At 52.9% G+C, this 26,187-nt stretch overlaps 1 protein-coding gene across 2 annotated transcripts; it reads left to right on the plus strand.

Moving 5' to 3' along the window:
• Positions 1-4,446: 4,446 nt before the first annotated feature.
• Positions 4,447-13,470, plus strand: SLC16A6 (solute carrier family 16 member 6). 2 transcript variants are annotated; one of them, XM_032129104.1, is made up of 6 exons: positions 4,447-4,581; positions 6,739-6,980; positions 7,578-7,721; positions 8,451-8,579; positions 9,499-10,320; positions 10,887-13,470. In XM_032129104.1, exons 2-6 carry the CDS (start codon positions 6,746-6,748, stop codon positions 11,132-11,134), a joined length of 1,578 nt encoding a protein of 525 aa, XP_031984995.1. In that variant the 5' UTR covers positions 4,447-4,581; positions 6,739-6,745; the 3' UTR covers positions 11,135-13,470. The 2 variants fall into 2 exon arrangements, with proteins under 2 accessions (XP_031984995.1, XP_031984996.1); XM_032129105.1 differs by lacking the exons at positions 4,447-4,581; positions 6,739-6,980 and having other exon boundaries at positions 7,638-7,721; positions 8,323-8,579.
• Positions 13,471-26,187: the final 12,717 nt, after the last annotated feature.

Raw genomic sequence — 26,187 nt, forward strand, 5'->3', positions numbered from 1 at the left:
CCCTGGGATAAATCCCAGCCCCTGCTCACCACTGCACCGGGACCTGCAGCCTCTCTGCTCCCCTCCAGCTCTGCTACAGCCAGACCCACCCAGAGCTGACCGACCAACTTTTAGCTATTTTTGCAAAAATAAAAATGACTCAGAACAGATTCCCCAGGCTGCCTGTGGCAGGAACATTGCGGCACCTCGCCTTGTGCCAAGCAGGAAATACTGCACAGGTGGCTGCAGCTGGATGAGCTACCTGGGAGGAATCACTCCCGGGATCCAAGGCCTCCGGATAATCGGCATTGGCAGCGTGCTTCTCGACTGGACACGGCGCACCTGGGCGTCACAGCACGCACCTTGTACCAGGGGAGGATTAAACAAATAAATAACCTGCCTTTTGCAAGCCAGGCAAGGAGCTTCACAGGAACCCAGAGAAGTCCAAACCAGATAAACCAGTTTACAAAAGCCCCAAAGCCTCTCCAAGCAGGACACCCCAGGGCTGGCCCCTGAGCAGAGGAGGAGAGATGCCTCTCTGGGATGTCACTGCTGGCAGTGCCACCACAGAGGGGTCACCTGCACAGCGCTGGCAGTATCTGTCATGTATTTATTACACATTAACCAGAAAGTTCACGAATCTTGGGGCCAGCATGATCATTTTCACATTTTTCACATTCTTTCACATTTTCACACCTGAAAAATGCAAAGCAGTGGCTGGAGCCCAGAAAAACCAGCAACCCTTTAAGGACACCCAGCTGTGCCGAGCTATCCCCTGCCAGCTCCCAGGGCTCATAACCCACCCAGGGTGTCTCAGCTCTGATCTCCAGCCCAAACCCACCCTGGTGGCCCTCCTGAAAGCCCCAGCAGGATCCCCATCCTGGCCACGAGGAGCAGAGAGATAAGGACACAGCAAGGGATGAGAAATTCAAACCGCTGTTATCCAGGACCACACCAGGAGCTCCCAGTGTCTCTCCTCTTACCAGCTGGAAAAGTCAGGGAAACTGAGGCAGGCAAGCAGAAGTGATGGCTCAGGCTCTGCTGACCCCACAGTTGGATGGGACACGTCCCCATGGTGAGGTTCCTGGTGCTGACCCCACTGGAGGATGTCCAACCACAGCCTGGAGGGAGTGGATGGCGGGGCAGACAGGCTTTAGTGGGCAGAAAAATAAATCTATGTTTTGTTTGCAATTCAAGCTTGCAGAGATTTTGATTTGGGCAGGGAAGGGCAGCTGGTACCCGGTGAGGGGTCTGCCCATGGGGCAGAGGGGGCAGGAGCTCTGTCTGCCCTGTTGGGCCTCCCCAGTGCTGATATGTTTACCAGCAGAGCTCCATTCCCAGCACAACCGTCCTGACAATGCTCTGAACCGAGTCAGGATTTCATTCCAGGAAAAAGGTTTTCTGCTGGAAGAGTTTATACTAGTTCCCCTCACAGAATAAGCAGCACCGACAAAAACATACTTCTGCAGATTTACCAGGATTTCTGCCAGCTCCTGGGACAGGAGAATGTTTTTCACCCAACTCACTGCTGGGTCTTTCAGAGAAAACATTTCACATGCTGAGCAGGGCTGGGCAAACCCCAGCAGAATAAATGAACTGGAAGTCCCTGAGCCATCCGGCTCAGCGCAGGGGCCCGCGTTCCCCTGCTCTTCCCAGCCCGCCCCGTTCTCCAGCTCCCGGCTGATTTATGCCCACAGACAGGACGCCTGCTCTGCTTCCCCGTGGATTACAGAGCCCTCAAACACCAGCGATGCTCCCGGGCTGCTGGCGTTCCCGGGATGATGAAGAGGCACGTCCTGGTGCGAGCGCTGCCAGGCACGGGATGGACCCAGTGGATGTGCCGGGGAAAAGAATCCCGGGAAGGCACAGCCAAGCCAAGCAGCAGGGAAATCCCCCCAAAGGGGGCAAACAGTATGGGGGGAAAAGGATTTCACAGGGGGACTGGGAAGCCCTGGGTTGGAGAGGCTGCAGCCACCATCCCTGTCCCTCCACAGGGCCCCTCCAGCCCCCATCGCTCCCCAAAGCCTTATTGCTCTTGGAAAGCCCAAAGGAAAGGAATGGGAAGGTGAGGCAGAGACAGACGGAAAGGACTGACAAGAAATACCAAGGAGCAAATCGCTTTGGGTTTTTCATGCCAGAGATATTTGCATTCTTATTTCTCCCCTGGAGGCACAAACCTCTTTTGTTGTCCCACAACCACTTGCACTGTCTCTGCCAGGAAGAATTTCAGCACGGGGAGGGTGACCCGTTCCCAAGGAAAAGCCTGTATAACGGGATATTGGCTCTGCGAGGCCAGAGCGATGATCACCCTTTATCTGTACCCCTGAAAGGCAGGGCATGGATAAAGGGCAACCACCTCAAAGGTTCCCTCGGAGGAAGGGGTTTCCTGTGGGACAGGGAGACTGAGGCTCTCAAGGACACACAGGGCACAGTTCCATAGCTGAGTACCCAGATTTCTGATGGATTTCTGATGGATTTCTGATGGATTTCAACTTGTTTAGGATGGGACTGTGAGGAGTGAAGCTGCTGAAACCTCCCTGAGAGCACCAGCACTTGTTGGAGGCAGTGGCTGTTGGACCAGCATTGCCAAGAGAAACCAGCAGCAGCTTTCCCAAAGCTCCTGAGCAAAGCAACTGACAACTTGCCTCATTTTGGGGAATTTGCAGAATTTTGTCCCAGCTACCTCCTGCCCTTGGCTGTGTTGCCCCACCGGGACAAAGGAAGGGAAAAGCAGCAGAAGGGACTCTGGCCAAACCAAACACAGCAGCCCTTACAGTGCAGGAACATTTCAACCTGGGTGCTTTTTCCAGGGGTATGAACCAGGATCAGCAGGTTCCACATTAACCCAGAACACTGTGCTGGGGTCCTGGGCCAGCACAGGGGGCAGATCCCAGGAGGGCAGGTGAGGAGAGGTGTGGTCACCCACCCACTCTGACCCCTCTGCTGCTCCCTGCAGGTAAAAGTCACTGGCCCACAAGTCACAATGAATGGTGCAAGACTCCAAGTCCTCCTGGCAGCACCCATCTGTGCCAGCACACAGAGAGCAGGAGCAGGATGCAGCAGCAGCAGTGAGCTGAGGCTGCCAGAGCTCCAAGAGAGTTTGGACAATGCTCTCAGGGACGCACAGTGTGGGATTTTTGGGGTGTCCGTGCAGGGCCAGGAGTTGGACTCGATGATCCCTGTAGGTCCCTTCCAGTTCGGAATGTTCTGTAATTTTAGGATGACTGAACCCCTGCTCCCTCCCTGCCCATGCCTGTAGGTGGTGAGTCGGTCTCTCCTGCTTTGTTTGACTCATAAATCCCTACTTTTTAAGCTTCCTACATAAGGGACATGTTTTCCCTTAAAAATGCAACTAAGGAAGTTGGTTTCTCCTAAATTGCAACTAAGGGGAATGCTTTCCTCTTAGAATTCAACCAAGGGACATGTTTTTCCCTAAAAATATGCAACTAAAGGGAATGTTTTCCTCTTAGAATTCAACCAAGGGAGATGTTTTTCCCTAAAAAAATGCAACGGAGGGAGATGTTTTTCCCTAGAAATGCAACTAAGGGAGATGTTTTCCCTAAAAATGCAACAAAAAGGCACGTTTTCCCCAAAAATCCAACTAAAGGAGATAGTTTCCCAAAAAATTACAGCCAAGATGTTTCCCCTAAAAATGCAACTAACAGAGATGGTTCCCCCTAAAAATTTAACTGAGGGAGATGTTTTTCCCTAGGAATGCAACTAAAAGAGATGTTTTCCATAAAAATACAACTAAGGGATAGGCTTTTCCCTAAGGAAAAAAAAAATGCAACTAAGGGTGATGTTTTCCCCTAAAAAAAACAACCACGAGAGATGGTTCCCCCTAAAAATTCAAGCAAGGAAAATATTTACCCTCAAAATGCAACCAAGGGACGTGTTTTCCCCTAAAGTTGCAACAAAAGGACATGGTGTTCCCTAAAGATGCAGCTAAAGGAGATGGTTTCCCCTAAAAATGCAACCCAGAGAGATGTTTTTCCTTAGAAATGCAACTAAAGGAGATGTTTTGTCCTGAAAAACACAAGCAGGAGGCATATTTCCCCTAAAACGGCACCACGCGCACCACCCAAAGCTCGGAGGGGACAAACACATTGTGCCACCCCCAGAAGCAGCACCGGGGGGGGGCTCCGGCATGTGCTCCCCGCACCCCACCGCTGCGAGCCCAGCCCGGGGATGCTCCAGGCACCGCATCCCGGGGATGCTCCGGACCCCGCCGGCGGGGGCGGCCCCGCACCTGCCGGAGCGCCCCGTGCGGGCAGGTGCGGGCCGGGGGCTGCGGGGGCTGCGGGACCCCCGGGGCCGCTCCGCTCCGGCCGCGCTGCACCGCCCCTCCCGCACACGCGGTGCCGCCGCTGGGCGAGCCGGGCCCGGCGCCGCGCACATGGGCGCTGCGGAGCCGCCGGCGGAGACCGGCTCCAGCCGGTATAAAAGGGCTGCGAGCGAGCACCGAGCAGCAGCAGCCGCCGCCGCGGGCAGCGGGAGCAGCAGCGGCCGGAGGCCGGCGGGCAGCGGGGCCGCCTCCTCGCCGAGGGTCGCCCGCTCGCCCTCCCGGGCCATGGGCAGCCCCTGACCCCGCCGCAGCACCGGGTGAGTGGGGCTCCCGCCCGGGGATTCCGGGGAGCTGGGTGGGGGAGGGCTTTGTTTCCCTTTTTAATTTTTTTTTCCCCTTTTGGGGCTCTTTTCAACATTATTTTTTCATTTTTCCAGCGTTTTCCTTCCCCACCTCCCCTCGCCTGCATCCCTGTATTTTTAGCCCGCGGCCCCGGCGATGCAGGAATCAGGGCTGAAATGTTGGGAAAGTGATGCAGGGAAGGGGGGGCCACGCCGGGCCCCTGCGCTCCGGCTTCTTCATTTTCAATTTTTTCCCCCGCCATCATTATTTCTTTTAATCTTTAAATGTACAAAACATACGCCCAGGTTTGCGGTTTCGCTGGGTTGTTTTTCCCTTTTTTCTTTTTTTTTTCTGTCCCCTAAGCGTGCTTCCTCCCGATCTGCTTTTCCCCCGATTCCCCGTGCAGTGACACAGGAATTCATGGCAGCTCCGTCCCCTCTCTCGGGGGGGTCTCCAGGCACTTCCCACGAACTTCGGGCGAACGCCGGGGGTCCCGCCCGTGCCCCTCGCCCTGCCCGGCTGCAGCAGAGCCCGGCGCGGCAGCACCGCAGGGATGCAGGAGGATCCCACGCCTCGCTCCATCCCCGGCAGAGAGGATCCCCCGGGAGCCGCGCACCCGCCATGCGGCACCGCAGGAGGGGCTGCGCGGCGTGGGGACCCCCCTGCCCGGCCCGGGGACCCCTCGCGTGGGCTCCCAGCCCGGCCGAGCTCCCGCGGGGCCCCGGTGCCGGTGCCGCGCACTCGCCTGCTCCGCCGTGCGAAGTTCCCGGTGGGCTGGGGCGGCGCGGCCGGGGCCGCCCGGGCTCCCTGCGCCGAGAACGTGGTGCCGAGGAGCCGAGTCTAAAATGGAGGAGGGAAATGCCTGGTGGCTGCCGCGGACGGCGGCGCGGGGGGAGCGCACGCCGGAGCCGCAGGTCCGGGCGGGACGGGGCCGCACACGGGGCGGCCGCCCACGGCCACCGCTCGGTGCCCTCCCGGGGCGGCTGCGGGGACCCAGCGCCGGGGCTTGACTCCACTGTGTCCCGTGCAGGTGTGCGGTGGTGACTCTGGCACCCCCCAGGCGGGTGTGGCGGTGACCTCAGGACTGTCCCCCCCCTCAGCGCACGCGTGGCGGTGACCCTGGCACTGTCCCCCAGCACAGGTGTGGCGGTGACCCCGGCACAGCAGACCCCCTGCAGGTGTGGCAGTGAGCCCAGGACTGTCCCCCCAGTGCAGGTGTGGCGGTGATCCTGTCACTGTCCCCCTGCACAGGTGTGGTGGTGCAGTGGCCTCGGCTCAGCCCCCCCCATGCAGGTGTGGCAGTGACCCTGGCATTTGTCCCCCTGCACAGGTGTGGCGGTGGCCCTGGCACTGCGGAGCCCCATGCAGGTGTGGCAGGGAGCCCAGGACTAACCCTGGCACTGTCCCCCCTGTGCGGGTGTGGCGGTCACCCCAGCAGTGTCCTCCCCCTGACTGTGACACCGGCGCTGTCCCCCCTGTGCAGTTGTGGCAGTGCTGGGGTTCCATGGGGAGCTCCGTGTGGGATCAAAGCCACCCCTGCACACCCACAGCCCCCGGGTGACACGGGGCAGGGTGGAGGACACCCCGTGTCTTATGGGGTGATCCCCCTCCAACCCCCCCTGCCCTGGGGGGTGGCAGTGGTGCCAAGGGCTGCAGGGGAGCTGCTGGAAGCGGGGGTGTCCCCACCCCCCTTCTTGAGGTGTGGGCAGCCCTGAGCTGCCATTTTGGGGATGCAAAGCCAGGCTGGGGAGGACAGGTGCCCCAGGGGTTCCTGCAGCTCCACCAGTCCAGCCCGCACTGGGTTCCGCGGTGGATCTTTCACGAACTGCATCCATCCACCCCCATGCACCGACAGATGGATGACAGCTCCCAGCTCCCGGGCTTGGCTGCTGGGAACAGCTCACCCGGGTGCTGAGCCGAGAGTTTCTGGTCCTGGGCTCACAGGGCACCAGCAGGAAGGAGCCCACAGAGGGACAGAGGCAGAAACATCAGCCCAACTCCCACACTCAATCCCTCGGCAGCACAGGGTCCGGCTCGCGGTGCCTTAGGGGTGCTACAGCTCCCAGGCTGTGCCTCTTTCAGCAAAATTCAGCTTAAACTGATGCCTGGCTCCCTGTCCCCTCTTTTTCCAGATCCAAAATGACGGTCAAAGCTGTAAAGATGCCGTGCACCTCTGCAAACGTTTATACTAAAGTGCCTGACGGAGGATGGGGCTGGACAGTTGCTTTTGCGTTCTTTGTTGTGGAAGCCCTGACATACGGCATCATAAAATCATTTGGAGTCTTCTTTAATGACCTGATGGAAAGCTTTGACGAAACCAACAGCAGGATATCCTGGATTATATCCATATGTGTGTTTGTACAGACCTTCACAGGTAAGAGGAGCAGGCGCTCGGTGCAGGTGCAAGGGGCAGTCGTGCTGCTGACTCAGCATGCAAGGACCTGGCACCTAGGACTTTTGTGCCTCTAATGGCTCCATTATAAATTAAATCACAGCCATAAAGCTCAGAGGCTGCTCCACAAATGCCAAGAAATATCAGTCTCACCCTGGTAGTCCCTTTGAGCCCCAACTCGTGTCCTTGGGTGGTGCAGGGACATGGTCCGTGTCGCTGAGCCTGACCCAGTTGTTCAGGTCTCACCAGCAAGGGGCAAAAACCAGAGTTTTCAAACCAAACTCTGCAGTGAAAAGGATTAGAAATAACTTGAGCCTTGCTGAAATCCAGTGGTGTCTGGGCATGTGGCTGCAGATTTGTCCCAGGCTGCCACGTGCTCGTCTTTAAGTCTGTTCTGGTGATTTTTTAGCACGTCCTAAATGCTGTGAGCTGTGCAGTGCTCCGAGGGTGACGCTGTGCTGTGCAGGGAGGTGGCACCTCGCGGGGACCTGGGCAGGAGTATGAGAAGAGTCTCTGCAAGAGATGGTGGCTGTGAAGTTGCTGAGGTGGGTGTTGACCACGGCTCTCTTCCCTCTCCAGCTCCTCTGTCAACGGTCCTCAGCAACCGCTTCGGCCACCGCTTGGTGGTGATGGCCGGAGGGCTGCTGGTCAGCACTGGCATGGTCATTGCCTCCTTCGCCCGCAGTGTGGTGGACATGTATGTCACCATCGGCATCGTCTCCGGTGAGTCACCCTGGCCTGGCCTGTCCCCTACCTGCCAAACTCTCCCTCCCGCGGCTTCCTGCAAGCCACGAGGCTTTGGTCCCCACACACGGGGTGTGCTTAGCACTGCTGCCCCTCCTGAGCTGATCCCGGAGCGGGGATGGGCCCCAGGCTTGGCTTTGTGCCCTGTCTCACCCCAGGCATCACCCTGGACTCGGCCCTGCACTCGTGCAGCTGCACCGGTCACTTCTGATGGACTGGGATTGCTGGGGAGACCAAAGCTGTGCCCGGGATCAAATTCTCTAATGCTCCCTCTGTCTCTGGTTTCTTTTCCGGGTACTTTTCCCCCTCTCCTGCCTGGCCTGGGTGTCCTGCTCATGTCTGTGGCCAGGAGCTTGCCTAGCTTAAGGGAACAGTTGCTATAGGCTCAAATACTTTAAGCAGATGAGGTCCTCAAAGTGGGCCCCGCTGGCTGTTTGGGAGCAGAAGGCATTATCTAGCAGGTTTGGGAGGCTGGGACTCTTGGTTTGGGTTTTTACTTTCCTTTTTTTCTTTTTTTTCTTTTCCCCCCTCCAATTTACAAAAAAATAACATTCTGGTTTCCCCAATGATTTTCTTCCAGGGTGACTTGCTGAGTTGGCCGAAATGATACTGTAATGACCACCAGGAAAGCTGACTTAACATGTTCTTGCATCGGTGTTTCCCCCTCCTTTACTTGTTGTTATGGCAATTTTTGGCATTTATTCACAGGCCTGGGATACTGCCTCTCCTTCCTCCCGACTGTCACCATTTTATCACAGTATTTTGACAAAAGACGCTCGCTGGTCACAGCGGTGGCATCCACAGGGGAATGTTTCGCTGTCTTCTCCTTCGCACCAGGTACAGTGCCCACATGCTGGGAGTTCTTACGTGCCATGCCCAAGGCACAATGCTGTTGCCATCCTTTCCCCAAGCAAACGGGAGCCAGAGGCCGAGTCGGTGCCCACAAGTGGTTGCTCACGTGCCTGTGGCACTCGTGCCCCGCAGGCAGAGTGACGAGCAGTCCCAGGGGCTGGGGTGACGCTGCCCGAGCCCCCCCGGTGTGCTGTGCCAGCGCAGGACATGCCTGGCTGATACGCAGCCCGGCGGGCTCCCTATATAGATCTGGCAGGCTAAAAATAAGCCCAAGCAACTTCAGCTATTTAAAACACACACAGTACACAGAACTGCTCCTAAAGGTTAGTGGGCTTGTGCTCGGCACGGGCTGCCAAAGTGCTCCAGCCTTTTGGGGACCTGTCCCCAGGCGTCACTGCCCTGTCACCGCCTGCCCTTGGAGGTTTACGTGGTCTGCTGTGCTCGTGTACCCTGGGCTAATACCCGCTGCAAAGCTGCTTTGGGTGCAAATGAAGGCTGGTAATTAAGCAGTGACGTGAACCTTTGAGCAGGGCTAAGAGACTTCCTCTGCTAGCTGGTTTCAGGGTGGGGGCAGCTGAGAAAGGAACCTCAAGCACCGAGTTTGCTCTCCTTCACTAAAAACAGCACCCGCTTTGTCCCCAAACTTGCTGAGATCTCAAAAGGGGCTACCAAGAGAGTGGCATCTGCTAGCCAGGTGCTAAACACAGCTTTTAGCTTCTGTCTGCGGCAGCAGAGGGAAGGAAGGTTGGTGCCAGACCCCTGGGCAGGAGGGGCCCTTGCTCAGCCTTCTCCAGACACACCTGGAACCCTCCAGTGGTCAATGTCCAGTCACTTCCCTGGCTGTAAATTCAATCCCTTGGCGTAACTACAGGCTTTCCCAGTTACACTTTTCCTCTTCCCTCAGCAATCACGGCCCTGAAGGAGCAGATTGGCTGGAGGTACAGCATGCTGTCTGTCGGGGTGCTGCAGCTCGGCATCACCGCCTGCGGATCGCTGCTGCGCCCCATCATCATCAGAGAGCAAGAAGAAGTGAAAGCACAGCCTCCAGAGGAGTCCACGGAGACAAAGTACATGCTTGAAAATGAGCAAACCTGCACCTCAATAGAGTCCATAGACTCAGGAGTCGATATAACTACCTCACCCAGCAATGTGCCTGGAAAAACCAAAGCAGAGCCGAAAAGTGAAGAACCAAAGCAACATGGACAGAATCCCGTTGAAAATAACAGCACCCCTGCAGAACCAAAAAGCAAACTACTGGACTTCTCTGTGATGAGAGACTATAGCTTTATCTGTTATGCATTCTTTGGCCTGTTTGCAACCCTGGGCTTCTTCGCTCCCTCCCTCTACATCATCCCCCTGAGCCGCAGCCTCGGCATCAGCAAAGACCACTCTGCCTACATCCTGTCAGCCATGGCCATCGCCGAGGTCTTTGGGAGGATTTTTGCAGGCTGGGTTCTCAACAAGAAGCCAATCCGCAAGATCTACATCGAGCTCATCTGCGTCATCCTGCTGTCGGTAGCGTTGGTTGCCTTCCCTTTTGCCTCTGGATTCTGGGGCTTGATGATATGTAGCGTTTATTTTGGGTTCATGCTCGGCACGGTAGCGGGCACACATATTCCCCTCCTGGCTGAAGACGATGTGGTTGGCATTGAGAGGATGTCTTCTGCAGCTGGAGTCTACGTCTTCATTCAAAGCTTAGCTGGGTTGGCTGGACCACCCCTTGCAGGTAACTAAAACTTTGGTCTTAATTTTGTTTTGGAGGTGTTTGACAGCTGCTGGTGCTGATCTCTGTCTAGAAAGTGTTCCGGCAGCACTGATCACAGCACTCCCCTAAAAGCCCTGCAACCAGTACTGGGAGTCTCCCAGAGCCAGAAGACTGCAATGCAGCTCTGCAGAGTCCCACGGATGAGGCACTGAGGAACCTCAGAGGGAAGGGAAATACTGCAGTGCTACCCTGATCCTGTTAGAAACCCAAACCTGGCATCACTTCAGGCACAAGCAGAGGCGAATCCCTCTCGCTGTGCTTGTGCCACACGCTGCAGAAAGGTGAAGTCTGGCAGAACAAACAGATGCCTGATGCATCTCGGGCTCAGCATCCCTGCGGTGCCCAGGGGCTTCTGACTCGCCTGAAGATGACACTGCCTACCCCAGAACACAATGGGTTTACTTTTTTAACGTGGCATCCATTTGTCACCGAGTTTTGGCTGCAGATAAAATACAGATTAAAACCCTCCAGGAGAGCAGGGCAGGGGGGAGTGGGCTGTGGCTAACTGCTGTGAATGTTTCTTGTAGGTGTCTTAGTGGATACGACAAAGAACTACAGCTCAGCCTTCTACTCCTGTGCTGCTGGCATGGTCCTGGGAGCCGTGTTTCTGGCCCTGGTGAGGCCATGCAAGACTGGGCTGTGCCACCAGCAGCAGCAGCAGCAGCAGGTGGAGGAGAGCACAGCGGGGCCACCACCAGAACTACCAGATGACTTTATAGACATGGATATTGGAAAAGCAGAAAATTCAGGAAAAGGCTCTGACAGCGTGGTATAAAAAACCCTGTTCCTTCTCCATCTAATGTACTCGGTGTAAGGCTGGGGGAAATGTCAGCTCTGCTCCACGTTTTAAAACTCCATTCTAAAGGGAATGTGAAATTTTAAATGTGAACAGTTGCTACCAACAATTTTATTTTTTTTTTAATATTAGACAGAACTTTTTTAACCAACAATGGAAAGCTCCATAGAAAATACGGATAGTCACCTAAGAATAACTTCTGTCTAGCATGAAGATGTGATGCACACTTGCTTTCCTGATAACAAGCATAGGTAAAGGCTCAACTGATCCCATAAATACTGACAACAGCAACAGCAGAAGCAGCTCAGCCTCTGACTGTCACCCATCCCCTACCGCAAATTCCACGCAGACGAGAACCCGATGATCCAAACTGGAGACAAGCATTTCGTACACCACCAGTAGCCAACTGAATCCTCTTCTAGAGGGATATAGACTCATGTTTTAGCTTGGAGGAGGAGGCTAGGCTAGATAGCTGACAATTAGAAACCATTGCTAATGATCTTAACTTGAATGTCACAAATGCTGGGAAATCAAAGGCTCCGTGTGTCTTTACAGCCAGTTATTACTGCACGTATTTCATAAGATCATTTTTCTTCTCCTGACTGGGATCCTTAGAACTGTTTTCTGTTGATAGTCAGATCTGATGTACTGTTTCTAATTTAACTAGTATTTATTAATTTATTCTGAGATTGTTAAAGGAGGTTAGCTTAAATAACTGGAGAGGAAAAACGATCTTCTGCATAACGGAAAGCTGTCTTTACATCAATCTCTTCAATGCCTATCTTGTATTGCTTGTGAAATTGTTGGGGAAATTACTCTTACAGCATAAAGTGTAGCTGTTTTTAATAGGTAAGTCTTAAGTAACCCAGTTATTTAAAAAGGAAAAAAAATACTGAACTACAGATCCAGCATCTCTTTCCATGGAAAAAGGCTCAGCTGGTGCCCACGGACCTGGCACTGCTGCCGGAACCAGCCCACCCGCAGGGAGGATTTGGCCCCGGATGTCTTAATGTACCCAGAACCTTCACTCACAGGTGCACAAGGAAATCTCTGCTGCAGCCCCAGCTGCCTGTGGCCCCCCCAGGACCTTCCCCTCTTACTCTGCTCCCCACCCTTGCCAGCCATGGGGGCCTGGGGTGGCTGTGCTGAGCTGTACGCCCTTCCCCAGCTCTCCCCTAAAGTCAGCAAGGGGCTTTTTATTTTTTGCTGCTGACTTCAGTGAGAAATGAAGTGGAGCCTGTGCATGAAGGGATGGATAAAAGACAACATTTGAGCTGTTCATTCAGTCTTAATGGGAGAGATTCCTGCTCACGGTGACATGAGCTTGCTTACCCCACCTATATGCATCTTCTTGCCTCTAGGCAACTCAGGGGGACAAATCAAACAAGTCTGTTCTGGTTTGGGGGAAAGGAAGAACCCCAAGCCACCATTTCTGTGTATTTAAGTGGAAGTGGCATCATCCATTAACTGCTACGCTGACCTGTCTGTGTTTTACCAGCCATAGAAATGTGGGACAATCTGTAAAAGAAAAAAAAAAAAAGAACCTCTTTTTGGGAAGGTGCTTGATTTGTTTTTTCTGTCTTAGATGTCAAAAAAAAAAAAAAGGTAAAAAAAAGAAAAAAAGAAGAAAAAAAAAGAAACAGGCACTCTTACAATCAAGTGGCTGGAGCAATTCATCCTCACTGCCCGGGACCTGCGGTCTCGTGTCCTTCCTCTGCCTCAGCACTTTATCACGGCCAGCAGAACCTCGCTGTGTTGCACCCAGGACTGGAAGATCCCTTACAGAGAACTAGAGTTGTGTGAATCAGTGATCATTGAACAAATAACCACGTTGCATTACGATGTGCTTTTTATTTATTGTTAATTTATGATACTTCAAGCGTTTTGGTAAATGTTCTGTAGCCTCTCCTTGTAAGGTTATTGAAGTCTTTGTGATACGAGACCTCACTACAGCACTTTGCTATTACAACTGCTTGGAAGTGGAATAAGGCCTCCAGGTTTTGCGTGTGTGTGGAAGCTCCCTGTTCTGCAGATTTGCGAGGTTCTACTGTATTTAGTTTGTTTGGTTTTCTTTTTTTTTTTTTTTTTTTGTACAAGTTTCCAATACAGATCAAATAATACGTTTGTCACTGACCTCACAGTCCGTTTCTGTTCCTGTCTGTGTCGCGGCACGAGCAGGGGAGCGAGTGGTGAGTGTGTGTGTGTGAGGGCACAGCACAAGCAGGATTTACTGATTTGTTTGTAACGTTACCGAGTGGACTCTGGAAATACTCTTAAACACTGAGATTTGCAATAAACTTTTTCTTTTTTTTTTCTTTGGTTTTTTCCTCTTTTTCCCCTTTTTTCTTTTTTAATAATAAATGCCGTGAAGAAACTTCTCCTCCTCTACCGCTTCTCCATCCCTGGGCATTCCCTGGGTTTGCTGTGGGGTCCAGAGATGCTTGCCCTCCCGAGCTGTCACATGCCACTCCTCCAGTGTGAAGTGGCTTGCTTTCCCCGAACATTGGGCAATCCCAGCTCTTTAAATGAGCTGCCTGGAAGCTGTCGATTAGTGCTGACCTCAAGGGTGCTCTTGTAAACCCTTACCCCGGGAGCCCTGATTAGAGGGAGCCTTTTCTTCTCCTGAGTGGTGCCTGAATTGTGGCACTTGGGAGCATTACCCTCCCCTCCTGTCTTCACCAAGCACGCAATCATGTAATTATTTTATCGTCGCTCAATTGCTGAATACTTTCTCCATGCCAGGCTAAGCAACTCATGTATCAGAAAAATCTACTTTAAAAAAAGCCTAAAAAGCCACTAAATAGCAGATTAATCACACTGAAGAGCAATTTTCTCTCTCTCAAACCTAATTTCTTGATCTGCTCTTCTCTGCCCACCCCATAACTCCCAGCATCCCCAAACCCTACAAGAAGTAGTGCTGCCACGTCCCAAATATCACTGCATGCATTAGGATTGCAAATGCTCTGCCTGCTGAAGGAATCATCACGCCACTGATGTGTATTAAGTACAAGCTGTTTTCACTCTGGTTGCAAAAGTCCTGGAGCAGAGGTGAGCCCTGCATGCGAGCAGAGCAGGCTTGAACGCCAACACCAAAGTCCAGGGAAGTTAATCTGTCTCCAAATTCCACTCTGGCTCATTTACAGCAGTGAACAAACATTATTTGCAACAGTTTCCTCAAAAACAACCCCCCCCAAAAAAGGCGTTACAAAGGCTGCACACAGTTCACATAAATAAAAGCACATTTAACTGGAGAACTGTCAGATGTCTCCCTGCGCAGAAAGATTTTAAGAGTCGTTTTTCCCACCTGGTTTAAATTAATTGCCTGTGACCTTCTCTGTTATCCTGGTACAAAGGCATTAAAGCCAGAACAAAATAGGATAAGGACATATTTATTCAGTAGCACTGTTCATCTATTTAGCACCCTGGTAAATAGGAGAATGTGGGGCAGGACGTGCCTCAGCAATCCGTGGTATTCCTCTCAAAAGGAGTTGTATAAACTCTTGTAGTCAATGAGGCCAGTGCTGGCCAAATGTAAATAGAGGAAATTACACAAGGTCAGCTTGCAAGAGGCCAGAAGCCCTCAGACTGTAGGTATCTCTCCTTTCTGGAGCAGAAAGGAAGCTGGACTGAGGGGCTTTGCTTGTTGTTTTGGAGAACTTAAAAAAAAACCAAAATGAAAAACAACAACACAAACCCAATCAAACGAAAAAGACAAAACCCATTTTTCCATTTTTCCATTAAAAGGAAGGGGAACCTCTTGTTCTTTTTCACTTATTTCAACAAGATGACACCAGGTTCTTAAGGGGACAAATGAATCCTTGCAAATAGCTAAACTGGGTTTGGAAAGAAAGCAAAGTAGGTGCTTACAAAACAGCTTGAATGTTTTAACGCATCCTCTCAGATGTTACTCGTTACCATCTGAGATCATCCTGTTCCAGCTGCCTGTAGTAAACACGACCTGAATTCTCACACTGATGCAAGCCCAGCAGCAGCCTGCCCTCCATGCCTCCTTCCTCCTCAAAACTCATCCTAAAGATGCTTCACAGGTTGAGTTTAGGAAAGCCCCCATGTTTAGGAAAACATCCCTTGAACTTCTGGCTGGTTTTGAAGGCAGGGAGAGCAAGCACTGCTGCCCAGAGGGGTTGTTTTACACGTGACGGCCATGCTAAAAGGCAGGACGCTTCAGGAAGAAATTCAGGAAGAATTAATTTCTCCATGGAAGGGGCAGTCAGGCATGGGGAGGGGCTGCTCAGGAAGTCCCCATCCCTGGGGATGTCCAAGGAACGCCTGGACATGGCACTCAGTGCTGTGGTTTAGTTGACAAGGTGGTGTTTGATCTAAGGTTGGGCTCAGTTTTGGACATCTTTTCCAACCTTAGTGATTCCATTCTATGACTCTGTGACTCCCGCTTCCCACTGGACACACACAGGGAGGGCTCCTGGGCATCCCCAGCTGCTGTTGGTCCCCAAAGCTGCTTGGCAGCCACGGTGCCTCCCACCGATCCAGCCCTCCTCTGGACATCGTGGCAGCAAACCACAGAGTTTTCCCCTCCCTGGACCCATTCCCATGGACTTTTTCTTGCAGGACTTTGCAAATCCACGGCCACACTAGCACAAAACTCGCTCTGCAAATTGCACTAAGTCATCTAATAAATCAAATGCAATCCCCCCCCTCCTTCCTACTGCAGTTGTCGAGCTCCAGTTACAACAATTTGTGGTAAAATATTACTCACCAGCACTTTGGCCTGTGTGAGCAGCTCTGCTTCGGTACAGACAGCCCTTAAATCACAGCTTTGTCACAGAAGCCACAAGCATAACCAAAAGTCTCATTACACACAGACACTCTGAGGAGAATGCCAAGGAGACAATAGTTCCCTTCACTTCCTTTTGTCAGAGCTTTCATTAATGTTATGAACGCTTTTTCTGCTTTATCCTCTGCCGAGTGCTGGCCACAGGCAGCCTGGCAGAGGAGCAGCCCAAACCAGCCCCAAAGAGCCTGAGAGCAGCGAGGTGGGGTGAGTGGGGTGAGGGCAAACGGGGGTGCTGAGCACCACCCCGTGCTCCTGCTTCGGTGACCTGTTCTTCCAGCGGGGCTGGTACCTCCCATCTGCCTCTGCTCCACTGATTCACTTTAATCCCCACCGGTTTGGGCTTGGGCTATGGGAAGTCATCACAATTCAGGATTTTGAGCACTTCTGGGCTTTTGCCTTTTGCTGTGATGCGACAGGTACTTTTATTTTTCGTATGTTGCAAAATGAGACAAAGACCCAAATTCCTCGGCGAAGAGCCAAGGCCGTTTGTGAAATTACACCTGGGGCTTGAGGATGGCAGGGGACAGGCACAGGGGGCACCAGCACTGCTGGGGGTGGGGGCTTTCCATTCCCCCTGCTGCCCATGCACAAGCTCAGGGGGATGCTCCTGCCTAAGCTGAGCACCCTCCTAAATCCTGCTGGGCACCCTCGCAAGCACTGTTTTGGGGATGGAGGGAACAGTCCAGCTCCCCTCACTGTGCCCTAACCCCCTGGCTCCACCTCCATGCTGAGGGGAGGGAAGGTTCCCCTCAGTGGGTATAGACTGGAAATGAATGATTAAATAATGATGGATGGGGATATACGAAAGGGTCCAGTTCTGACACTGCCACTTGGACAAACCTGCCACAGGAGCCTTTTATCACTCAGCCTTCTGGCTGCCCAAATTCTTCCCCTCACAGGTCCTTGACCCCACTTCCCCTGCTGGCAGTGACCATCCCATGGCTCTGTGTCCTGGCCAGAGCCGGCCCTGGCAGCCGGAGCACAGGGGTGACGTGAGGACACTGTGACACACACGGCCCCTCCTGCTCCAGATGCGTCCACAGGCAGGAGCTGGCATGGCAACTGCTGCACCTCGACATTCCCACATTGGAGAACCGGGAGTGAGAGCTGGTCCTGGCTGGCACAGAGAGGAGGGAAGAGCAGAGCAAGGTGCCCTCCACACCCCGGCAGGGGAGCTGGGCTTGCTGCGGGACGGGATGAAGCCCTGTGGATGCAGGACGGGATGAAGCCCTGTGGGTGCAGGATGGGATGAAGCCCTGTGGGTGCAGGATGGGATGAAGCCCTGTGGGTGCAGGACGGGATGTACCTCTGCTGCTTCTACAAAAGCAGCACACTGGGGACAAGCCAGCCTTTGCCAGCAGGGAAACTGGAAACAGGGAGCAACAGCTTGGAGCTGAACCCCAGAAGAGCCCTGTCCTTGCCACAGGCCGCAGGCTCCCTGCCTGCCCTGAAATCACTCCCTTCCCCTCCTCTTGCTGCGAGCCCTGAGCTCACCATGACTGTATCCAAACACTCCCTGTGTCAGCACCATCCTCACGCCCCAGGGCTGCTACCACAGGCTTATCAGCCCCAGGCAGGCACAGCCCTGCCCTGCACTGGGGCACCCCGGGGCTATCAGGGCCCACAGACCCTGCTGGCCTGGCCCCACCATCCTCCCCCACGGGTGACAGTGGGGACAAGCACGGTGTTTTCTGCCCAATATCAGCTGCTCGTAGCCCAGCCAGGGCTTTGCTGTGCCCACACACAAACCCCCACTTGCACCTTCAGCAATGCTCATGTCCACAGAGACCCACTGGGCCTGCGCAGCTCCCCCTTCTCGGGCACTCAGCAACTCCCCACCCAGAAGAAAAATATATTAAACAAACTATACCTTGGAAAGGGTCTGCAGGCACAAAGGGAACTTCTCTCTTTCCTCTCCTGTTTGCTGCCCTTCTCCTCCTGCCTCTACTGACAGAGGTCAGAGCCGTTCCCAGCTTTGGCCAATATCAAAAGCACAAAGAACCCAGCAGGTGAACCCTCTCCCCCATCAGCATTTAGAGCAAACCCTGATGCAAACAGAGCACCCAAATAATTAAACACAAAACCCCCTCCAAGCTTTAGTTCATGAAGTGTTTTCACGGAGACAGCCCCAGTCCTCCCCAGAGCTACACAGGCAGCAACACATCTCAAAGGTTTTCACTCAGCCTCCTTTGCACAGCTTTGAGTGAGTCAAGAATTCCAACCTCAGTGTTTGTCTTCAAGGACAAGACACTGACCCTGCAGCCTGACCTACCTGTGGAGTTCTCCTTGGTTAAAAGCCCCTTCAGCCCAGCAGAGAGGCCAAACTGCTCAGTGTGTAAAGTGGGAACTGGACATAAACCTTGTATCTATGTCAAATTCTGTTTTGTCGACCAAGGAAACAATAACAGTAAATACTAAAATCCATAAGTCATTCTATTCCAAAGGAGTCATTTTTCAAATGCATATGGATGCACTCTGGGGTGGACTTCTAACAGCAGAATTCACATGCTTTAGAGGAGTTAATTGTTCACAGTATGTAAGGGCAGGAAGGGAGAACAAAAGCAGATCTGTGAAGCTGAGAGCAAAAATTAGTGCTGAAAATTGCCCACAGTGGGAACTCTGCCCTGTCAGCCTGATTTGGGGCCCAGGTACAGGGGAGTCAATTTGCCAGCACAGAGCAGGAAGTGTCCTACCTGGGAGAGGTAAAGAACGGAAACCTGCCCAAATCCTGGTTACAGTCATTACAAAAAACATCCTGACACAGGAAATTAAACCTCTCACAAAAAGCACCCATTAGAACTGTGAACCTGATTTAAAAAAAAAAAAAACAAAAAACAACAAGAGACAAACCATGTAAATAACCTGGATTAAGTTCAAGGCATTTTCTCCTGAACATGGTGAAATATCTTAGATGCCACCAGACTTGTCTGCTCTCCCTGGAGCCCACGCTCTGGGCAGATCCCACAGCACACCCCCAACTCAATTTAGGAGCATTCAAGAGTGATGAAGACAAACATTCCTGGATACAGGCAGCTTCAGCACAGACCAAATACCGAGCATCATGTTAGCAACCGGTGTCAGCCAAGAGATACAAACATTAGCTTTCCAGAGAAGAATTTTTAGTGCGCTGGTAGTTCCTTGTCAGACAGTAAATTTTAAAATAGTCCATAGTAAATGGCAGAGAGTAACCCTTTAGATACACAAGGGGCTTGCATATGTTATACTTCAATCCTGCAGCAGCACCTCGAGGCATTTTAATAAACTCTCATGGTTCTCCTTGAGCACTTGTAGGGGTTTTGTGAACACATTGGGTTCCTGCCACTGCTTCACTATCATCTCTGTGCAGTCCTTGATAAAAAAGTTTTCAAGTTGTAACACACAAAATGAAAATGAAAGGAGAAAGTTGAAAGATTTTAATCTTAATGTCGAAAGACCAAAGCAAAGTCCTTTTTGTGTCTGAAAACAACAGTTAACACTGCTGAGAAGGTTTTCAACCCTCTGAGCAACACAACCCTTCTCCTCTTTCCCCAAATACCCTCTGTAACACCTGCTTCTACTTAGCAAAACAAATAAACAGTCACTAACCACAAGTGTAACTCTCTACCACTGACATTTCTTTGCGTGTCTCAGACCACAGCTTCCTTTGGAAACCCTGAACTTATGTGCTTCTGCAGTTTTTGTGTCTGTAAGGCTGTAGAAAGATGAGAAAAACAAGCAAACATGCACAGGCAGAAGCTGGTGGTATCTACAGCAACAGCTGAGACACAAACCAAGGCAGGGGTTGTGAAATGCATCCTGCGAGGAAGTCAGGGACCAGGGCCGGCTGATGGGGTGAAATCCAGTCTCAGGTGTGAGGGGACAGTTCCCAGGCAGAGGTGACACCAGCAGGGGCTGGTAACTGCTCCCAGGGCCCAGCAGGTCTGGGACAAGCACACATCCAGCCAGCCACGAGGCTACAGGGAAGCAGAGTGCCCAAAAACCTGCCCAGAGCATCCTGCTGATCCCACTCTGCCGTGGGACACCCTGGGCTCCAGGAGGCCTTGGGAATGGTGAAGCTGTTGACTGTGAGATGTGCTCCTCACACCCATGGCACTGGTTTCTGCAAGGCAGGGGCTGGGCTCTGCACTGGGTGCCACCAGCATGGCCACGGTGCTGCGGAAGGGAGGAAGGAAGAGGCTGGGTGCAGTTTCTGTGACTGCCCAGGCTCCCTGCCCTGTGTTTTCTGTCACACTGGAGCCAGTGGCAGCCTGAAGCTTGCTGTGTCAAGGGAGGGTCAGGCTGGATCTCAGGAAAAGTTTCTCATCCCAGAGGTCATCGGGCACTGCCCAGGCTCCCCAGGGAATGGGCACAGCCCCGAGGCTGCCAGAGCTCCAGGAGCGTTTGGACAGCGCTGCCAGGGATGCCCAGGGTGGGGTTGTTGGAGTGTCTGTGCTGGACTTGAATGATCCTTGTGGTTCCTTTCCCACTTAGGATATTCCATTCCATTCCATTCCATTCCATTCCATTCCATTCCATTCCATTCCATTCCATTCCATTCCACACACAGCCCGGGCAGGGTCCAGTCCCATTCCTACAGGTGGCTGGAGCCCTGCATCCCAGCTTGCATCCCCTGGCCATGCCCAGGACCAAACCCATTCCCGATTCCCCGAGTCAGGAACGGATGCAGAGCCGGCGCTGGGAAACCATCGCCACCTGCGCGTCCCTCTCCCTCCGCCACTTCACACCCGCAGTGCGGGGCGCGCTGGGCTCTCACCTGGCGCGACCTGCGGCGGCTCAGAGGGGGCAGGAGCAGAGGGGCCGTCAAGATGGGGCAGGCCGGGGGAAGGTCCCGTGTCCCCCCCGAGTCCCCTCCGAGTCCCCTCCGAGTCCCCTCCGAGTCCCCCCCGAGTCCCCCCCGCTCCCGCAGCAGCGCCCCGGCTGCGCGGCCCGCGCGCGCCCCCTGCCGGCCCCCCGGGGGCTGCGGGACGGGGACAGGAGGGACGGGGACAGGAGGGATGGGGACAGGCGGGACGGGGACAGGAGGGACGGGGACAGGCGGGATGGGGACAGGAGGGATGGGGACAGGAGGGATGGGGACAGGCGGGACGGGGACAGGAGGGATGGGGACACGCAGGACAGGGACAGGGGGGATTGGGACATATGGGATGGGGAGATGCTGGGCGGCGACGGGCTGGACACACCGGCTGGGGACACGAGGACTGGCTGTGCTGGTCCGGTTTGTTCCAGCGTGAATTTACAGCAGCATTGCCATTATTAATTTAAAATGTGTGCATGAGAGAGATGGAGCATATTTTATTAATCCATCTCATTTAAAAGTTTTAAGAGACCTGCAGGAAAGCAGCAGCAAGTGATGGAGAACTTTCGGGTCTTGGTAATTAGAGGATTGCCCTTTCTGGAGGAGATTTTGGGTAGAATTTGCAAAACTGGGGAGAAAAGTATCGTGAGTGATGATACACCATGACCATACTCTCAACCCTGAGCTGAAACCCTTCAGGGAGTTGCCTGCCTCCATACATTGTTCCTAGGAAACCCTGTAAGGAGGCGTTCTGGGCTTATTGGTCTGTACAGGTGTCTCAGGAGCAGCATTTCCCCAACACACCCAACAGATCTTTGGAGTTTTTATTCAATCCAAACAAATAAAAGCTCCAATATTTACACTCGTGTGATGCTTTTTGTGTTCAGAAGCTTTTACAAACACCGTGAGGTTTGCTGGAAGACAGAGGAAGAATTTAGTCCATGCTTCCAGTATCCGTAAATTAATGTTCTATTTCCCCCCCTGATGTTTTCATTATTCTCTCCAGCATTCCAAACAGACATAAACCAGGGAAAAGAGGGATCCTGGAATTCTCAGGAAGCGTTGCCAATGTGGTGATTGAGACTGAATTTTACACCTCCCCTTAGGCCTGCTGGACCCAAAGCTGCTGAGCAAGCACAGCTGCTATATTTAGTGCTCCAGTGTTCCTGGAATCCATCCTGTGCTCAGATCATGGCACACGACCATGAACATGGGATCATGGCCCTCCCTCTGCTTCTCCAGCTCCTCCATAATGGTTTGGTCTTGAAGCTTCAAACTGACACAGGGCTGGAACAGAACTGGCTGCAGACAACAACCTTGCCACGACAGTCAAGCAAAGATCTGTTTCTCCTACTAATACATTCAGCTCTGAAGTGTTTTTAATAAGCATTGCATTAGGAGCTCTTCCCAACAGCCTGGGACGTAAGGATGGGGTGACATTCATGTCCCACAAACAGAAATCCCATCTGACCAGAAGATGGAGGAAAAAATCAGCCTATGCTAAAGAAATGCGAGATCTAAAGAACTATGGAAATGGGAAATTACGTTTCATTTTTAGTTTCGTTTCAGATGTTTTAGTTGTTCTTTTGCTTTACACGAATTGTAAATATGTGGGGTTATGTCCCACACCACTGTCAAAAGCTGGAGCTATTTAAATGCAAAGGTTTGTGAGTGTTATAAATGTGAACATGGAGATGGGATGGGTGAAATCCTGCCACAAAGGGGTCCTGAAGGGCCCTGCCTTGAAACCCCCCTCAGCAAGAAGACAGTCTGGACCTTTCCTGCAAGGACCTCGAGTGCCCTGCACTATCACACTCACCCCATCCTGCCGTTGTCAGGGAGCTAGGGCACAAAGGTGTGGGGCGGAGGTGCTTTCATCACTCCTGGGAGTGACTCATCCACCGAGCTGGGACACCTTTTCAGGCTGAGGATTGCTCTCTGCAGGTGCTTTTCTCTCCCTCCTGGTGCCCCTTGAAGTTGCCAGCTCCCAGGAGCACTCCTTCCACGTGGGCAGCGATTCCCATCCGAGGGCTCCCCCTGCTCAGGGAATCACCGACCTCGCCCTCCCCGGAGAGCCCCGGCAGGAAGAGAATGTGCCAGGCTGTGTTTACCCCCTCTGCTCTCCTTCCCTTGGCATCATCACAGGCATTTGTCTTGCTGCAAGCAAAGAAGACGGGGTAGGGAGACAAGGAGTGGGAAGCCTGGCTCCAGAGGAATGGCTGGATGGCTGCCAGGTGCTTTCATATTCCATCCCTGCTGCTGTGGAGAGGGGAAAACAACATTTTACCTTGCTAGCCTTTCAGAGAGGAACTCCCTCTGGCAATTAATTAGAATAATAAATGTCTAAATACTCTCCATATATCAAACCTTCCAGTTCTGGCAACTGGGGTTGCTTCTCTAAGGGAGAAATCGTGGAATGGGTTGTGCTGGAAGGGACCTTAAAGATCATCCAGTCCCACCCCCTGCCACAGGCAGGGACACCTTCCACTGTCCCAGGCTGCTCCAAGCCTGTCCAGCCTGGCCTTGGATGCTCCCAGGGATCCAGGGGCAGCCACAGCTGCTCTGGGCACCCTGTGCCAGGGCCTGCCCACCCTCACAGGGAAGGATTTCTTCCCAATATCCAATCTAAACCTGTTCCTTGTCAGTTTGAAGCCATTCCCCCTCGTCCTGTCACTCCAGGCCCTTGCAAATAGTCTTTCTCCATCTTTCTTTCAGGCTCCCTCCGGGAACTGAAGACCACAATCAGGTCCTTGGAGTGGTGTCAATCAGCTGAACAAGGAGACAGCCACAGACTTGCTGCTTTTGCACGTGCAAAAATGTTCCTTTCCCCGGTGACATCCCCAGATAACAGCAGAGGCGACTGCACTGCTTCATCACAGTGCAGTGAAAGCCAGCTTTTCACTGGAAACGAGAGGAGGATTTAGGATTTGCCACGTGCTGGCAAAAAAAAGTGTTTAATACTATTTCACCTTGAGTATTGCAGAGGTGAGAGGAGGAGCAGCAGAAGGGTTTCCTGCTGTGGGAGGAGATGCAATACGATCAGCAGGGAGGGGGCTGGAGTGGCTTCTGCTGCAGTCTCAGGCTGGTGTCCCTTCCCCCAGCAGCTTGTGGAGCACAGCAAAGGATAAAATGAGAAATATCCCCTTTCCTCCTCAGGTTTTGTAAGTGGGCATGGGAAAGAGAGGGGAGGAGAGTCTGCGTGGGTCATCTGCAGGAACAAAAGAGGAAGTTTTCCCCTTAATTTTGGACAAATTTTTAGCAAATGCCAGACATGATGTAAGAAGGCTGATGCTGCTGAAGCCTTGCTCAACTTGCGCCCCTGCAAATCCTGATGTTAATAACGCTTTGAAAATGCTGATTTCACTGAAGTTCTTTCGTTTGATTCCCTTTTCTTCAGGGAAAATGAGGCTACAGCAGGAAAGAGTCATCAATTCACAGCTGCTCCCACCCTTAGACTCTGGATCAATACAAGAGAATCAGCTCATACAGAAAAAATGCAAAATATTCTGCCTAGGCAACCCCAGAAAGATCTGTAGCACTGATGGATGTTGGCTTTTCTTCCAATAAAAGCTGAAAACAACAACCAGCACCCAGGCACAGTCTGGGGGTGCACAGAGGAGTTGAACCTCATTTGGGGGTGGTGATGCCACTTCCTCGCTGTGGCACTGCAGGGACAGCTGGATGCAGGGACGGCTGGAGGGAGGTCACTCCCTGGGAGTGAGTTATTCACAGCTGCTCCCGTCCCACAAATATCACTGACACAGGATATGGTCAGCTTGGAAACAGTCACTCAGCCCCTAACCAGCGCAAAGGCCGTCTGGAGGATGTTAAATTAGATGTCCTTCTCCTTTTTCCCACTGCTACTTCCCCTCTGGATCTGATAATGACGCGGCTTTTTGCTACGTCAGAGAAGTTGATTGTGTTCCAGGCTGCAGGTGACAGCAGAGGGGACACGGCAGCACCTGCAGCCTGGCTAAGAGCCACCCAAGGTTGGCCTGGTGCTGGATAGGACACAGATTTGGACATCAGGCAGGGATTTGGGCTCTAAGATGTTTCCTGTCAATGGGCAGAATCCTGGGAAGGGCATCAGCATCTTTTGTACAGGCAAGATCCACTATTGAATACTGGGAATGGGAAAAACTCACTTTGGATCTGTTGGATGCACAGGATCTCGTGCTTCCTCCTGCTCTGCAAGCCCTAAATTAATAAAAACCAGTCTGCACTGATCAGCATCATCTTAGTGGGTCACCACTTTTCCAGCCATCCAGGCAGAGAAAAGGGATTATTCACGTCCTGGATCTGCTGACAAACATGTTCCTGCCCTCCCCTGCAGTGCCTCGGAGCCCTCCCTGCCCGAGGAGCAGCAAACACGACCTGCTGCTCACAGCCTGGGAGGGCTCAGCCTTTAAATATTACCTCTGCACGGAGCTGCAAGCACCGTGGCAGAGCTCGGCTGGCAGCAGCCGGCCCCAAACCCAGCTTTGTCAGATCCAGTGCTCAGCAATTAATCAAACTCTTGGCTCCCTGTGCAGAGCTGGGCAGAGGCAGCAGCTCGGCTGCACGCAGGGGCAGGGACTGCTCTCCCCTCACATCTCATTTGGGATGTTTGGATTCCTTACCTCCGAGTCATCTGCTGCCTGTTTGCTGAACCCAGGCTAAGGACCGGCTCTGCCATGGAGCATTTCACAGCCAGCAGCAGGGCTCGCTTGGAAATTGCAGGAGCTGCTCTTAGCAGTGACAGTGAATAAGAACCCCAGAGCCCAGGAAAACGCTGTTTGTGGAAGCTGCACTCCAGCAGCAACCCATGTCTTGCCCCTCATGTGCATAAAAACTCCAGGGAAGAAAGCCGAGAAAGGCATCTGAAGTTAGGCACAAATAAAACACCACTGCAGAGCCTTGTGGGACTCAGTCCATCTGGATCCTTCTTATCAATCAAATCAATTCCCATCTCACATACACTGAAGACATCTCAGCTGGTGTGGAAAACACAAGTGGGCAGTGTGTCAGGTGGAGGGGCCAGAAGTACCTCAGTGCCACCACCTGTTTTGTTTTAGAGGGCAAACCCAGCAGGGTCTGTGCCAGGGCAGACTCCTGTCCCATTTCCAGCCAGATTCCCCACGGGATCTCTCCTGGCAGCCGCTCCTCAGCACTTTGCCCTCCACAGTCACCTCTGCTCCCCGGAAGGAACAGGGCCAAGGGCGGCTCCGAACACGGCTCCTGCTGCCGGGGGCAGCCAGGGACGCTTCGGGCATAGCCCCACTGCATTTTTAATCCCTCCTGTCAGTTATTGTGCAATCACCGAGTTACTTGAACAGGAAGGAAGAGGCTTGAGCACCCAACCTACATTCAGCACTGCAACGAGGTGTTTTGGTAAATCAAAAGTGTTGCAAATGTGAGGAAACTTCACTTGCTCCCATAAATCCTGGA

This window comes from Corvus moneduloides, chromosome 19 (assembly GCF_009650955.1).
Source record: "Corvus moneduloides isolate bCorMon1 chromosome 19, bCorMon1.pri, whole genome shotgun sequence".
NCBI classification, from domain to species: Eukaryota; Metazoa; Chordata; class Aves; order Passeriformes; family Corvidae; genus Corvus; species Corvus moneduloides.

What these genes read in the sequence shown, in the direction of transcription:
- SLC16A6 (XM_032129104.1), top strand. Translation starts at nt 6,746, where the DNA reads ATGACGGTCAAAGCTGTAAAGATGCCGTGCACCTCTGCAAACGTTTAT. An exon ending in GTTTGTACAGACCTTCACAG is followed by an intron (nt 6,981 to 7,577) that starts GTAAGAGGAGCA and finishes TTCCCTCTCCAG; the next exon opens with CTCCTCTGTCAACGGTCCTC. An exon ending in CACCATCGGCATCGTCTCCG is followed by an intron (nt 7,722 to 8,450) that starts GTGAGTCACCCT and finishes ATTTATTCACAG; the next exon opens with GCCTGGGATACTGCCTCTCC.